This window comes from Mya arenaria, chromosome 2 (assembly GCF_026914265.1).
Source record: "Mya arenaria isolate MELC-2E11 chromosome 2, ASM2691426v1".
NCBI lineage: Eukaryota > Metazoa > Mollusca > Bivalvia > Myida > Myidae > Mya > Mya arenaria.
In genome coordinates this window covers 32,049,344-32,065,951 of record NC_069123.1, presented here as the reverse complement: position 1 = coordinate 32,065,951, position 16,608 = coordinate 32,049,344, and the positions used below count along the sequence as shown (strand labels likewise).

The 16,608-nt window shown below is 33.9% G+C and overlaps 1 protein-coding gene across 5 annotated transcripts in view; it reads left to right on the top strand.

The window, feature by feature from the left end:
* LOC128208849 (cyclin-dependent kinase-like 2) overlaps positions 1-16,608 on the top strand; it is a 67,610-nt gene that overhangs the window by 33,952 nt on the left and 17,050 nt on the right. For 2 of the 5 annotated variants that reach the window (XM_052912502.1, XM_052912492.1), the window contains 4 exons: positions 308-433; positions 9,920-9,985; positions 13,928-14,145; positions 15,753-15,856. In XM_052912502.1, coding sequence (XP_052768462.1) covers positions 308-433; positions 9,920-9,985; positions 13,928-14,145; positions 15,753-15,856 — 514 coding nt within the window. Of the gene's footprint in view, positions 1-307; positions 434-4,822; positions 4,883-7,295; positions 7,326-9,919; positions 9,986-13,927; positions 14,146-15,752; positions 15,857-16,608 lie in introns of all 5 variants that reach the window. The other 3 variants (XM_052912512.1, XM_052912521.1, XM_052912529.1) reach the window with 3 other exon arrangements.

The following is a 16,608-nucleotide window of genomic DNA, read 5'->3' as shown; positions in this document are numbered from 1 at the left end:
CTTGCCAGATAAGCCCAGTTTAGGCTTTATACTTTGATGAATTAAAATATCCATTGCAAGATGCACTGCTATTTTTTTTCTGGGCCTTTACATTTGTTTAACCAATGTGGTATGTGTTGTGAAGTTTGAAAAAAAAGTGCATGTCAGGCCAGCCCTAAAATTGTTAGTTTGTAGTGTCCTGGCTTAGGCACTGAAATATATATTTAATTTCCCTTGTCGTGGTCAGGTCATTACAAACAAATAACAATAAGTATGGCCTGAGTTGTTTGTTTTAAAAAATGCATGTTCAAATGTTTATAATTTCCAGTCCTAACATGATGAACTCAAATATGACTCCCCACCCCCATATTTTTGCTCCGCCCGTAAACAATATGACCGCGACCCAGAGTCCCCGTGGGGCGGTGACCCCTTATTCGGGGGCTATGCCCTTGAGGTAAGGACAGATAACTCTTGTGTAACCAGATGTACCGTCCTCGCTCACACTTACGCCCAATGTTTGTTGAAATAACACAATATTTATTGTAACACAATTGTTGACATGTTCGCTGGCAATGTTCATGTTAATGCCTTAACATACATAAATTTCTAATGTTAAACTGTCATAAGTCTGTTGCGCAATGCTTGGTGCCGCTGTTGTCAGAAGATGATAGAAAACACTTACATGGCAATAACTAGAATATCAATTGAGATATTGATTACCGTAAATGTCCTATTAAACGAACATGCTCTAAAAGACGCCCTGGATCTATTTTCTGATTCTGTGACATTAACAAAGATTACCCTCAAAGCAAAAAAAGGTTCTGATTGAATACTTTCGACTCTATAAATGTCTACTCATTGAATTAACTGGATTTTAAAAAGCCAAAGGCTTCTCCAAAAGACTTGCACCTGGCCAATTAATAGGACATTTACGGTATTAACACGAAATCATAGTACATGTAACTAGTAACAAAATGCATATTGTTATGTGTAACAAGATCCTTAACTCTTTCTGAAATAATTCTCAATTATGCCCCTTGAATTACGGACACGACTTAGTGTTGGCATTCATTGAGTGATTCAGACAAAACTTTTAAGAATCAATTTTGATGTCATAACTGCATAATCAAAAGTAATGGCTGACAAAGTCGGACTTGTAACTATACTGTTGAGCCCCATTGTCTCGAACTGGCCTGGCTTGAATTCCTCGTTGCCTCGAACTGGATGTAAAGAGCCGATTTCTTTACACTGAAAGAAAGCATTCCCGCTTTGCAAGTTTATCTGAGGCTTGAAGTATTTTCGCTGGTCCCTGGGAGTTCAAGCCAAAGGGGTTCAACTGAAGTAACTGATGTATCCCATTTTTGTTCATCTTCAAAATGTATTTTTAAGGATTCTGTTTTATGAAAAGTTTGTGAACTTAAAATTGCCAATTATTCTTTAAACAAATCACAGCTTGTATTTTTATACGCACCTACTGCACAATATATATATATACTCTCCTTCAAAATATTCTCGGCCTAATATAAGACATTATTTATTAACTTTTCTCTTTCACAGTTCCATTTAATTTAAAACTAATATTTTAAAATTCACTTTCTTTTCTCAGACATAGTTGCAGAATATATATGCTTATTATTGCTTTCATGGAAAATTTGTACATTTTTCACAAACAACATTTTCATATTTTAGTTTGCAAAATACATCAAATTTTGACTACAAATGTCTTTTACAGACAAAGATTCAAGATATTTGGTTGAAGTTATAAAAAAAAGTGATAAACTGATAACATTATTTACTGGCAGCACACAGATTGTTCTTAAGAATCAAGTTTTTCAATTGGAACTGCAAACGCATGATTTATATTTTTTCTTGCTTATCGTAAACCTACTATCGCAATTTGACATAAAAATCAAGATAGATCGACTACATTTTATGAGATATTGTCATAGCATTGACATTGTTGTTGGCAACAGGCAAAAACTTAAACCTTGGCTATGACTAGTCAAGAACTTAGTACATATGTTGCCGGAGACAGTGCACACACACTCTTTGGTGCTCTGAAATCAGGCAAAAAGTTTAGTCTTGGCTATAACTAGTGAAAAATCTTTCAAGAACTTGGTACATATGTTGCCGGAGACAGTACACACACGCTCTTTGGTGCTTTGAAATCAGGCAAAAAGTTTAGTCTTGGCTATAACTAGTGAAAATTTTTTCAAGAACTTGGTACGTATGTTGCCGGAGACACTGCACACACACTCTTTGGTACTCTGAAATAAGACAGCAACTTATACCTTGGCTATAACCAGTCAAAAACTTTTAAAAAACTTGGTGCATGTGTTGCCTGGGACAATACACGCACGCTTTTTGGTACTCTGAAGTAAGGCAAAAATTTTAACCTTGTCTTTTACTAGTCAAAAAACATTCAACAACTTGGTACTCCTATGTACACACATATTAAGCAAACCCTGTGGCTCTTGAAATAAATCGTGGAGATATTTCATTTTTTAAGAAATCATATAGATGCTCTTTGGTGCTTTATTTTTATTGATTTTATTGAATTTATATATATATATATATATATATATATATATATATATATATATATATATATATATATATATATATATATATATACTTTCATTTTACAAACACTTACCAAAGAAATTGACTTAAGTTAAGAAATGACTTATTTTTGTTGTTTTAAGGATACTGGCCATGTATTATTATGCAAATAGACCTACCTAATAATAACAATTATGAGTTGAATTTTTATCCACTTAAGTGCCATAGTGTTATGTAAATAGAATCTTTTTAGATAATGGCCTGTTTGATTAAAACTTTTGTCAAGATCTAAGTAAATGCAAATATAAAACAAGAGTGAGTTAAGAATTTTTTCAGGATGTTAAATAAAATAGCCAATATCTATGGGGTTTTTCAGTACGTTTTGTGTTCTAAATTTAGTTTCTGTTTAATTTCACGTCATAGTTTTGAATGCTCATAACAAACCAGAAAGAATTTCAACATGCCCTTATAACTCTACATTTTGGGACATATAAAAATATTCATCTACATTTTGGGACATTAATAAATATTCATCTACATTTTGGGACATTAATAAATATTCATCTACATTTTGGGACATTAATAAATATTCATCTACATTTTGGGACATTAATAAATATTCATCTCAGTTGTTTACTTTAAAGTAAGGCCTAAAAAAGCACTGTCTGTTTAGGGTAACATCCCCAAAACTTTTAGTAACTATAATTCATGTCAAGATCATTTGCTTGCAAAAAGCGCTATTTATTGTATATCGCTCATATATTGCTGTTGTAATGGAGCTTTACTCTGTCAAAATTTAATTAGACAGTTTATGTTTAAAAGAAAAAAAATGTGTTTATGTTTTTTTTTTCATTAAGTAGGGTTACCCTGTACATACATTTTTTTTGTTCGGCCTAACTGAAAAAAAATTGTTTCATCAAAAATCTGTCCCAAATTTTAAATTCTTAAGCTGCACTTTCACAAGTTGATTGTTATGACAACTCTTTTTTTGTCTTGGAATGAACAAATTTTTGCGTGAATGTCTGGAAACCAGTGATATAAAACTGCTGACAAAAGAGCAGATCGCAGATTTCATATTTACATTTGAATATTGATGTTTTATTGCTAAAAACATTACTAAAGCTTTAAGAAAATTAAATTTTCGGCAGTTTACCAAACAAATGACTAAGTTCTATTGTGAGTTATCTTATTTGACTTAATTGAAGGCACTGATGCCAAAATAAGCTGATTCTTAGTCTTACCCCTGTGAAATGTTTATGAATGGTTCATGAATGATTCATGTTCTTTTCTTGAACTGTTCATGAACCAAGTGCATGAACTATTCTTGAACGTTAAATGGCCACTTTCACTAAAATTCATGAAAAGATGATTTTCATGAACAATTCATGAACAAATGCAGCCATGAACTTTATAATTAATGAATGGTTCATGACTTCATGTCCAGTGGCAATTTAATGTTCATGAATATTTCATGAATATTGATGAATAATTCATGATTACTGTTAACAGGTTTAAGGCCAAAAATTTTAAAAAAGGTCAAAACTGTCAATTATTCAGAGTGCAGCTTTAAGTCCTTGACTCTGTTCTGTTGTACTGGCAATGGTAAACTGATCAATTGTTCTATGATGAATGTAATATTACCTATTGTCTTATGGGTTTCTTAATCCATTGGATTTGTTACAACTCTTTATATCTTTGTTTCTTGTTAGATGCATGAAGGAAGGCATGAACTAGATATTGTTGTTAAAATATATATTAACATTGCATGAGAACTTGTTGTGAAAATTTACGAAGTTAAGTGCTGAGTGTTGAATAATCTGACAAATTTATAATCGATAATCGAATCGAAACAGACAACCATAATCGATTATCAGTTCGGAAATAATCCGAAGTGTCTTTCAAATATTAAATATTGGTTATAATGAAAATATCAATTATGTTTATTGCATCTAATTCTGTGTCTTATAAGTTTCAAAATTGGCCCGAGTTCCCAACATATTCAATGAAAAAAGTAAAGTTTCAAAAATAGAATTATTTTTTGGTACATTCGTAGCACTAAATTTGATATATGGTGTTTATACTTACTCATAACATGATCATACACACTTGAATTTCATATCCTTATTAGATAAAATAATAAAATTCGACAAAAATCAATTATTGATGATCAAAATCGATTATCACCAATGTTGGGTAACAATCGTCTATGTTTTTCGATTTTATTCGATTATTGCTACTAAGTGCATGATTTTTGTGGTTTATTGCTGTTTTAATTATCTAGCTCAAGAAAGCATCAGAGTAGTTTCGACTTTGGCAAGATCTCACCGTTCAAGAATAATCAGTAAGACCAAATGATTCAGCTTTTTGCTCAGGTGTGGACAGTCCAACTAATATCCAGTTGAAGGCTTTGGTTCTAAAAAGATTATTAACACACAAACTGCAGAAAAAAGTTGGGTAGTCGAAGGGTGCAACCAGAGAAAATCACCGTTTGAGTAGTCATGATGAACATGCCGCATGATTTTACGTCATATGTTACAAGTAACTTGATGAGTATTTCGGCATTTTTCTGCCGGACTATATTGATTTGCATTAGTTTCATTTCCTCGTATAAAACTGCAATGGGACGACATAATGCATAAATAGTAGGTGTACATAAAAACATTGTTGCTTTTTCCTCAAATCACTGCTATGCAACAACACAAAATGTGAAAGGACTGCCTAAATAGTAGGTGTTCATAACTACATCGCTGATCATTCTTAGTTTGAGTTTGTAGCATTGATTAGCTTTGGAAATAATGACAAGTGAAATCCAACCATGTCTGGCTGAAAAAAATGTCCCAAACATCCATCAACATTATGTTTACATATGACGTAGAATCATGTGGTAAGTACACCATGGTAGTTATTTGCTTTTATCACAGGTGGTATTTGCTGCTCATTTTGTTTAAATAATCTCGGACCATTAAGGATTTCAAGTCCAAGGTAATCCACTTGTAATGCTAATGCCCTTTTTGGCAGCTGTTTTTCCAATTCAGTGTACTTTTCTTGCTGTGAACAGCGAGAGTGCACTGCAAAGTACAGAACTACACTGTACAAAATTTAGTCATGACATTGTTACCTCCCTTTTACCTCCATTGAGGGAGATCAGTAGCCAATTTGAGTTGTCTCCCTTTCAGCAATTTCACTGATCATTGCAAACTTTTTATGCCCCCCGAAGGTGGGCATATTAAAATCGCACCGTCCGTCCGTGCGTCCGTCCGTGTGTCCGGCTCAATAACTCGTGTACGGGCTGTAACTTTCCCTTGTATGGACAGATTTTTAAATAACTTGCCACATGTGTTCGACATACCAAGACGAAGTGTCACGTGCAAGAATGGTGTCCCTACCTCTAAGGTCAAGGTCACACTTAGGTGTTTATTCACAATGGAATGCTGCATATAAGGACATAGAGTATAGGTTGTGGTGTCCGGGCTGTAACTTTCCCTTGTATGGACAGATTTTTAAATAACTTGCCACATGTGTTCGGCATACCAAGATAACGTGTCGCGTGCAAAACCTGTGTTCCTACCTCTTAGGTCAAGGTCACACTTAGTGTTTATTCACAATGGAATGCTGCATATAATGACATAGAGTATAGATTGTGGTGTCCGGGCTGTAACTTTCCCTTGTATGGACAGATTTTAAAATAACTTGCCACATTTGTTCGGCATACCAAGACGACGTGTCGCATGCAAGACCCGTGTCCCTACCTCTTAGGTCAAGGTCACACTTAGTGTTTATTCACAATGGAATGCTGCATATAAGGACATAGAGTATAGGTTGTGGTCTCCGGGCTGTAACTTTCCCTTGTGTGGACAGAATTTAAAATAACTTGCCACATGAGTTCATTATACCAAGACGATGTGTTGTGTGCAAGAACGGTGCCCCTACCTCTTCGGTCAAGGTCACACTTAGGTGTTTATTCACAATGGAATGCTGCATATAAGGATACAGAGTATTGGTTGTTATGTCCGGGCTGTAACTTTTTCTTGTATGGACAGATTTTAAAATAACTTGCCACATGTGTTCGACATACCAAGACGACGTGTCACGTGCAAGACCCATGTCCCTACCTCTAAGGTGAAAGATACACTTAGTGTTTATTCACAATGGAATGCTGAATATAAGGACATCAGAATGTAGGTTGTCAAGTATGGGTGGTATTTTTTATGTTCAGAGGCAATTTAAAATAACTTGCCGTATGTATTTGTTTGATCTTTAACTTTTCATGTACTGACCTTGTTCATAGGTCAATGTCACATTCGGGGGCATTCGTCACATACTGTGACAGCTCTTGTTTTTTTTAATTTCCCAAATTATGTGTCCGCATCTTTTAGATTAAGAGCAAATACATAATGTTCTTTTCAATTGAATCCCTTTTAAACAATACCGGTATATTTTCATTTAAAAATCTGGTCCATTTTGTTGCAGATTTTTTGGTCATTTCATTTCCAAGTGGATTGCCTTATTTCTTTTCAACAAAAAAACAACGAATTGGAACTTTTTAGTTAAATAAGTGTTCTAAGAAACAGGGGGTTGCGTAAGTTTATTATGAAATTACAACCCGAAATAACTGTTTTTCTGCAGTTGAAGGCTAAAAACTGGTAAAAGGATACTAAACATTTGTTTTTTAATTTCTTTATATGTACATCCAACACGTTTGATGTTGTAATTCATCATGTACTCAAGAGGTGTTTAATGTTCTAATTTTAAAGCCATAAAGACCCGGTTAAAGGTCAAGCATGGTAAGTTAAAAACAATGCAGTGTGAAGCGTTTCCAAATTTTGCTGAATTTTATATTTGCACGTATCATAATTGAAGTGTTTGCATATTGAAATCTTGAAAGCTTTTTAGGTAGAGAGACACCTGAATTGGGGTAAACATAATTTTTTTACATAATAATTTCTATCATGATTTTTTTTTTTATTTATCAATCCAATGTTACCCACCTTTTGCAAAATATGGGCACCATATAAGCATGGCCAGTCTCTAAGAATTGGGCCCATGATTACGAAAAGTCTTGAGTCTTAATCTAGACACAGGAAAACACTTCAGTAAAACTTTAATATTTCAACATCAGTGTCTGAAAATTTGAATGCTGTAGAACAAGTATCATATGAATGGTTACCTTTTAATGTCAGTGGGCAATATATTAAACATTCACTCAAAACAACTCCGCAGGGGGCACTGAACTACACTTATAACATTGCAGCATGGTAAGTGTTGAATCACAAATAGTCATCTTTATTCATTTTGTTTTGCAAAGTTAAACGCACATAATTTAATAATTTCAAAAAGAGTCATCAATACTCAACTACATGAACTCAGACTTAACTGAGAGACTGTTTGATGAGTCCTGAGTCTGAACTCAGACTTTACTTAGAGACTGTCTGTTGAGTCCTGAGTCTGAACTCTGACTAAACTTGGAGTCTGTCTGTTGAGTCCTGAGTCTGAACTCAGGCTTAACTTAGGGACTGTTTGATGAGTCCTGAGTCTGAACTCAGACTTAACTTAGAGACTGTTTGATGAGTCCTGAGTTTGAAATCAGACTTTACTTAGAGACTCTCTGTTGAGTCCTGAGTCTGAACTCAGACTTAACTTGGAGTCTGTTTGTTGAGTCCTGAGTCTGAACTCAGACTTAACTTGGAGTCTGTTTGTTGAGTCCTGAGTCTGAACTAAGACTTAACTTAGAGACTGTCTATTGAGTCCTGAGTCTGAACTCAGACTGAACTTAGAGACTGTCTATTGAGTCCTGAGTCTGAACTCAGACTTAATTTGGAGACTGTTTGTTGAGTCCTGAGTCTGAACTCAGGCTTAACTAAGAGACTGTTTGTAGACATGGGCCCATACTTCATCAAGTAAGATATAATTAAATAGAACTATGGTATTTGCTTGTAATATTGATAATCATCCATCAATGTCTCTTTACCAGAAATTATCTTGTTGCCTTTTTCCTCTAATTTCAATGAGTCTTAAATGTTACCCGGATACTTTGACTGATATTTTGCAATCTCTCCATGAATAAACAGATTTCAAGACAAAATGATGAAAAAATACTATAAATTTATAATATTGCGACCTGGGGGCTGTTTCATCAAAATCCTCGGAGCTAAAGCATACCTAGAAAAGATTTTCTACAGTAGTATTGCACTGTTTGAAATCCTCTCTAGGTACAAAACTTGATGAAACAGCCCCCAGATTATGACATATGTATTCTTTTTATAATAAGAGTATTGAATGATTTGTCAATGGAAAATATTTACTATGTATAAAAAATTCTACATAGATATATTAAGGACATTTATTTTGTTCATCATTTTGTCACAATTCTGATTGACATTTTCTCTTATACCGTAAATGTCCTATTAAACGTGCAGGGCACATGTCTTTTAGAGAACCCAGCATGCTCAAAGATACTATTTTTTCCCATTCACCAACTTTTTAAAATCCAATTAAATAGAGTCCAAAACATGAAAAAGGTGCAGTATCTGCTGCATAGTGAAAAGATCCCTGTGCGCCTTTTATGGCATGCATGTTGATTAAGACATTTACTGTATTTCCTTTTACTAACTGGTATTCCTAATGTTGCAGAGATTTCTTTTCAGAAAAAAGATATTCAGTGTATTTTAACTTGATTATGTCTTGGTTTATTTCTTATTGAAGCGCTTATGGTGATTTACATGTATTTCAAGCAAATTAGAAAAATAATGAAGAAAAATAATATCAACATTATAACAATTTTCCAGACTACATGAAAAAGAGGTATTTGATACACACTTTTTATGGCTTAGTAATTATTATATATTATTATTGTAGTTTCAAATTCAGATTTGAAATGGGTATGCTAATTACAGCAATAACTAGTTTTTAGGTTATTTTTCCTTACTTATCTTACTTCTATGGTATCAGGGAGCTTTGGTGAAAGGGCAAATTTTACATGTTAAATTTTATGAATTATTTGCCAAAACAAACAATTGCAGATACAATTTGCTTTACTAAATATTTATTTTTTAAATACAAAACATGATTAATATTATATTAATATCAGTTCTGTAGAACATCCATTATAATAAGTATTTTTGTAATTTATATATTTTTTCCATTTCATTTTCAGATTTATTACATTCACCTATAACTGTTTTGTTATATTCACCATTATCGGTTTTATTATATTCACCCATATCGATTTTAGCATTTCATCAATATCGATTTTACAATATTCACCCATATCGGTTTTAGCATTTCATCAATATCGGTATTATCATATTCACCTATATCGGTTTTATCATTTTTATCAATTTCTTAATTTTTGCTGGATATTTTTGCTGGATATTTTTAGGACATCATCATTTAGAAGTCCTGAAGGAAAGCCTTATTCCTGGCAAGCATACTGGAATTTTTCTAAGTACTAATGGACCTGTGAATGTTGAATGTCTTTAACAGCGGATGGGAAGAGTGCATGCGTAATTAAACATCACCTTTGGGTTTCTGGTAAAGGTCTGGTCTGCAGTAGAGATTTTCTGATAAGGTCGAACAATTTAATGACAAGCCTTAACAAATTTTTGAATGAAGTTTTTTTTTATCTTGCTTTTTTTGTCTTTTAATTTTTTTGGAGATTTTTTTTTAAAACCTACAAATAAAACCAAATAAATGACTGTTTTTGGAACATCCATAAAAAAATGGGCTATTTTGGAACTCAACAAATTATTGTCAAAGCTTTTCTTAGTATCATGTAATGTAATTAGTGGTGCAGTGTTTTAGAACTTTATATATAAAATAACTATATTATCAGATAAACCAGAGACTTTCAAGTTGGGCATTATTCTTTTGATGCACCAGTCAATTGTAACCACGGCCCCCCCATGTCCAGGGAATAGCGGGGACTTTGACTTTCGGTCCATCCAAGCCAGGGCAAAATCCCTGCTCTGCGGGGACTAACTGCTGGTTAACCCCCCGCCAAATGCCTCTGCACCCCAGGGACCCTAAGTAAGGCCCATAACCCGCTATATTTGGTGCAAAGACAAAACCACCTCTTTCACCCAGCACTGCGGGTCCACCTGGAAGGTAAAAACACGGCCCATTTTCACGGCTATCCCCGGAATACCCCGAGCCTGGGGGGGCCGTGGTTGCAATTGACTCAGGTGCATTATAACGCCAATCAATGCTTGGTACAAGGTTATGCTAACATCAATCTGGGTTGAATTCTTGCAGAGTTGTGCCTCTTTATAAATTGTAAAAAACTAGGCAAGTGTGGAAATCTGCATGTTTTGCTCATAAGGTATTGGACCCACAAGTAAACTAGTTTTCTGATAATTTATTAATATAAAGCTACCTGGTGACTCCATGTAGTTTTTGTAATATTTTCAATATTTGAAAGATCATTGCTTCCTGCGGCGGTATTCATAAAACTTCTTAATTCATTTCCTTACTTAAGTCACTTTCCTAACTCTTGTATCTTTTTAGTCATATGAAATGAAAAATAAAGTATTTCCAAAATACATTATTTTCTTTGAACTTATTGAAAAAAATATACTTAAATGTTAAAAACACTTATACATTCCTTTTAATTTGACAATGAAAAATTTAAGAAATTGACTCAAGGTAGGAAATGGCTTTAAGAAGTTTTATGAATACCGCCCCATTACTTTTATGCAAATAGTGAACGCTTTAAATACAAAGATTAAGTCATGGCATTTATTGGTAATATTTTTTTACTGAAATCTATCAAGAATGGCATATTTTGCAATCATTCAAATGCCAAAATACTTGTTTGTTATATTATTTTCCGTATAATTTTTACATATTTTCCTAGTAACACATAAAACCTTTTCAAGGTCATCCAAAATTCATGAAATGAAGTAGATTATACCTTAAGATGAAAGTAAGTAAATTAAGCACCCAAATAAATTGGTGATGATTGAATGATTAAGTCTTGGCTTTTTCTCAAATTTGGTCTTAAATTGGATCTGAGAACGATGTAGCCAATCGGATTACTTGTCTTTCTAATTCCACTTTTTACACTTTTGTATCAGTAGGTGTGTAGTTCTCAGACACTGTGACACTCAGATCTGTGTACAAGTTCAATATACAGTTGAACTCATCTATTCCGAACACCGTTTATCTGAAATTATCGCTATTTCGAATTTTTTTTTTTCGGTCCCGATTTTACTCCTTCTTTATTTAACTAAATTTTTGGTCTTAAATCCGAAATCGCTATTCGGAAATAATCGCTATTCCGAAGTAAAAATTACGGTCCCGATTTGGTATTTGACACCTATTTATCAATTCTTAATTCGAACCTGATCGTGTCATAGTTTATCACACCTTACTGCGAGTGCACTCGGGCATCGGCTTGAGGTTACAATTACTTGTCAATTATTAAACAATAAATCAACAAATATTTTTATATACGAAAGATAACTCAAACCGAGTGTATCGTATTGGTAACGGGTAACCGACATTGCAATTTTCCAGCTTAGTTTTTCACGTCACCTATAATTCGCGAACGCTGTCATTTGTGAAAAATTGTTGATCCGCTATTCCGAAGTAATTTGTTGGGTCCCTACAACTTCGGATTAACAGTGTTCAACTGTATATATAAACCAAAAAATTAAGCTTTTAAGCAGAGCATACAAATATATAATAACTGGTCATACCTTTAAAATTATTAATAGCAAGGGAAGTAATTTCTGCATGATTAAAAAATTGCATATTATAAGATTTTTCTCCCTTTGATTAAAAATTTAGTTCTCATTTTGTGGTTATTTTTGTGCGAAAGTGTTTGTACCTACAGAAATGTTTCAAATACCTGATTGATAAAATCCAGGTGCTTGATATATAACTTCCAAACTGTAGTGAAAATTGTAACTGTCTGAGAACTACTGCTGGCCAAGAGCTACTTGCCTACTGGTTACGCAAAAATACCTTTTTGCAAGTATATTCTAGAACAATGTCTTTTGCCCAGAAGATTCAATGCCAGTGAAAAAATAAAATCAATATCAGAAATGTTGAAACCCAAAGGTGATATTGCTAGGCTTGCTTACTATATTAGAGGGAAGGGAGGTTATTCTCTTTAGATCGATCTTGCCTGCATGAGTTGTTTCCCTTTGAACTGAGTTTGCTCTCAGGGCAGATAATATAGTGGTTCCATCAATGTTTTGACCCAGGGAGAGAGCGGCGGGCATTAAGAGGTCTTTAGTGGGTTATTACCGGTGCCAGATCGGTGGTCTAGTGGTAACACACTTGACTGTCATTACAGGGGTCGCAGGTTCGATTCCCCGCCACACCACAAAAAAATACTAATTGTCTTCCAGGAGGGACTTGAATTGGGGTCTTGTGTGACAGTCCTTTACCCTGGTGCATGTTAAAGAACCAGGGTAGCTCTAACTAGGGTAACATTTTGTCTGTGCACTTTGCTCCAAAAACCTAAAATGATTTAACAATCTTAACGGAGCACTCGCCGAATGGGCAAGGCCCAAGTGCGAGTATAAATAAGCCCACACAGCTTTTATTTTTATGGGCAGAGTGGGACTGTCACACTGAAACTTGACTTGCTGGGACCTTATTACTTAACATTCTTTTCCTTGTCGGGGTTGGTCTTAGGACAACAAAATCTCCCAGGTGTGCCAGCTGCCACCGCCTCTCCCTGGGGAAGAACATTAATAGGTGCATGATAAACGATAAAAATGGTTAGTTTAGCTTGGTTAGTTTAGAAAATAATTTGTTCAATAATGGTTCTAAGTAAATTTAGTGCATAATCAAGAATCTTTGTGAGATCGCTTTTGTGTTTGATTTTGATGGCATAATGGTTAAAGCTTATTTTTTTGTGAATAATTATTCGCTGGTATTTCATTTTCACGTATAACACATTTTTTTCTCACTATTTGTTTTATATGTGTACAAAAATTTTGTCTGGAAAAAATGTATAAAGGGAAACTCTGTTTTAAATAAATTTTAATTGTGTCTCTTTATAGACCTGCATGCAATTATAAATGATTAAGGCTGGTGTAGATTTGTTGACATTATTACAAATTTCAGTTTTGTAATAATTATGTATTGCATTAAAAAATACCATTTTTAGAATGAAGTTAAAATAATCATTTATTTACATTAACATAAAAACAGATTGATTCTGAAATTCATGCTTGTTTTCTTTTTACAGAAATATAGAAAATATATTTTAATATTTTTTCAAGTGTTTCTATATTCATTCTTGTGTATTATGATGTTTGTATTTTATTTTACATATGATTTAAATTTTATGTATATGTCTAGCTAACTTACACATAATAGCCCTTTGGAAAATTAGTGTTCTGTAACCTCAGAATGTTGAACTGTCTTTTTGCAGGGTTAACGATAAGATGTTAAAAAAGCAGGCAAACTACAAAAAAGCTCCCCCAAACCATCACAGTGTCCTGATAAGCCCGCAGCCACTTCAGTCCGAGAAGAGCCACCTACACGATAAGTCGCTTGAGAAATTACGCACACAAAAAAGGGAGACAACTTTGTTTGATGTTAGAAGAGACAAAGAGATGATAAGCTTTCCTGAAGTGCGAGGAGCAGAAGGTGATTTGGGTGTTTATTTTAGAGAAAAACGAAACTTCTGGGTGCTTAAATTATTATTAGCTTGTTTGAGTATTTCGCAGTGTCATTCATTTATGAGATACCGGTAGACAATTCTGGGTTACAAGTCAAATAATTTTTTGCTTTTTACAAACAAAAATGTCTAGATACTGTGATTGCCTTGGTGTTGTTTTGGGGGACTTCTATTGATGTTGGTATGCTAAACTTAAAAGCAACAATATTCATTGAGAATGATTTTCCTTCCAAATTTGTTATTGGTATGCTTACCTCAAAAACAACAATATTCATTGAGAATTATGTTCCTTCCATATCTTATGGGAACACTAAATAATTGTTTTCTTCTGCGCAGTGCTCAGGTTCGATTTTCAATGAAACTTGGTTCTCATGTTTGCGAGGAAAATGGGTATTTATGTAACACTAAATATTGAGTTACACCCCTTGACAGACTTTAGAAAATGGACAATTGTTGGCATCCGCTCAGTTCTCTTGTTCCCTTTTTCAACGAAACTTGGTACCTATGTTTTCAAGGACAATTGGTATTTTTGAGAACTAAATATTGAGTTACACCCTTTGCTAGGCTTAGAAAAAATGGACAAGCGTTGCCATTTGCTCAACAGTTCTCTTGTTCCCTTTTTCAACGAAACTTGGTACACATGTTAACAAGGACAATTGGTATTTGTGTAGCACTAAATGTTGAATTACGCCCCTTGATAGATGTTTCAAAAAAAGAACAAAGTGTTGCCATTCGCTCACAGTAATTTTGTTAGCTATTCTACTCTCTTTCTCTTTATTAGGCCTCAATTCATAAATTGTTTGGCATTTCCTTACTGACTTTAAACAAATACGCTCAACCCGAATGTTGTGATAAGCCTTGGTGGTCAAAATTATTTTTCATTTATTATTACGAAATTAAGAGGAAAGAAATAAAAACTACCAGAGTGCCAACACCTAAAAATGTGGGTAAGGAAATGCCAGACAAAATACGCTCCAACCCCATTGGCTCGAACTTGCTTGGCTTGATTTTCTCGTTGGCTCAAACTGGATGTAAGAAACTAAATTTTTTCTGCTGAATGTAACAATTCCCGCTTGGCTGGAATTTCCCAAGGCTTCAGGTATTTTTGCTGGTCCTTGAGTCAATTGGGTTAGACTGTATTTATCAAGGGTGGCCTTAGGACAAGCTATTGTTTGTCAATGGTAGTTTTGCATTTAGGTGCTTCTTCATGTACATAAACAGAAATTTTATTTATTTGTATAAATGTCTTATAATTAGTGGTTAGCTTCAAAAGTTTTAATGATCAGTTTTGAGCAGAAAGTTATTTTCATTTATTAGCAGTTGATTTGCAAGGATAAATATTTTTTTTGTAACCTTTAAACAAATTCGAAATGAACAATTATAATTAAAAGAAGTTGTTTACATCTGTTTTCAGTTTATTTTTAAAATAATTTGATCTCTCTGTTGCCTTGCAAATCAATTATTTTTATTTTCTAGTTAAAATATCCTATTCCATTAACACTTGTAGTTTATAGTTTTTATCTCAATTTTAATGATTAATTTTGTACTAACCAAGAAATCGGGATAATGTTTCCAGCGTCGTCTTTGAAAGTGAAAAGCAAGACGCAGACATTGTCACGTTCGAATGTCGCGACAATCCCTCATATAACAAACATCGACCCGTTCCCCAGTAGTAGCCAGGTATGTCTTGTGTGTGACACGGTTTGATGTGTTTTTTATGTGAAGTATGTTTTTTACGGTTGGTTGTTTTTTCTGCCTGTTTGTGCTTGTAAAATTTGCTCTTTATCAAATCGTTAAATCGTTGAAGTAAAAAAAAATTAAAAACTCAATTTTAGCAAAAAAACAACAACAAGGAAATGTTCATCTCATGTAAAAAAATCTTTATTATTATTTTTTAAAGTGTCTTCCAATGCAGAGCAGTTTTTATGCATCAGTTTTCATAGAACAGAACAATAATAGTTTCACCTGAGGTGTACAGGCGGGTGGGCGGCGTCCATTATGTTTTCCTATCAATAACTTTAGAAGCCTTTGTCCAATAATCACCAAATTTGGTGAGAATTGTGTATGGGCGTAATATCTCGGGCAAGTTTGATAAGAAGCCATATTGCATGAGTCACTCGAAAGTTATCGCCCTTTAATTATTGAAATTACCTAAAAATCGGTCTTTTCCGATCAATAACATCAAAAGCCTTTGTCCAATCATTACCATATTTGGTCAGAATGTGAATGGGCATGTTATGACCCTAGAATTGACAAAAACTGTATTTACAGTGTCTGCTCTGTAAATAACTGTAATAATGTACAACCAGTTCTCACCAAACTTGATGTCCAGAAAATAGGATGGGTTAATTTCGTGACAGCTGGCTTTCTTAAACCACAACAAGTTGATCATTTGTTTGTCGGATTTGCCGCACTTTATAAAAATAAAAAAA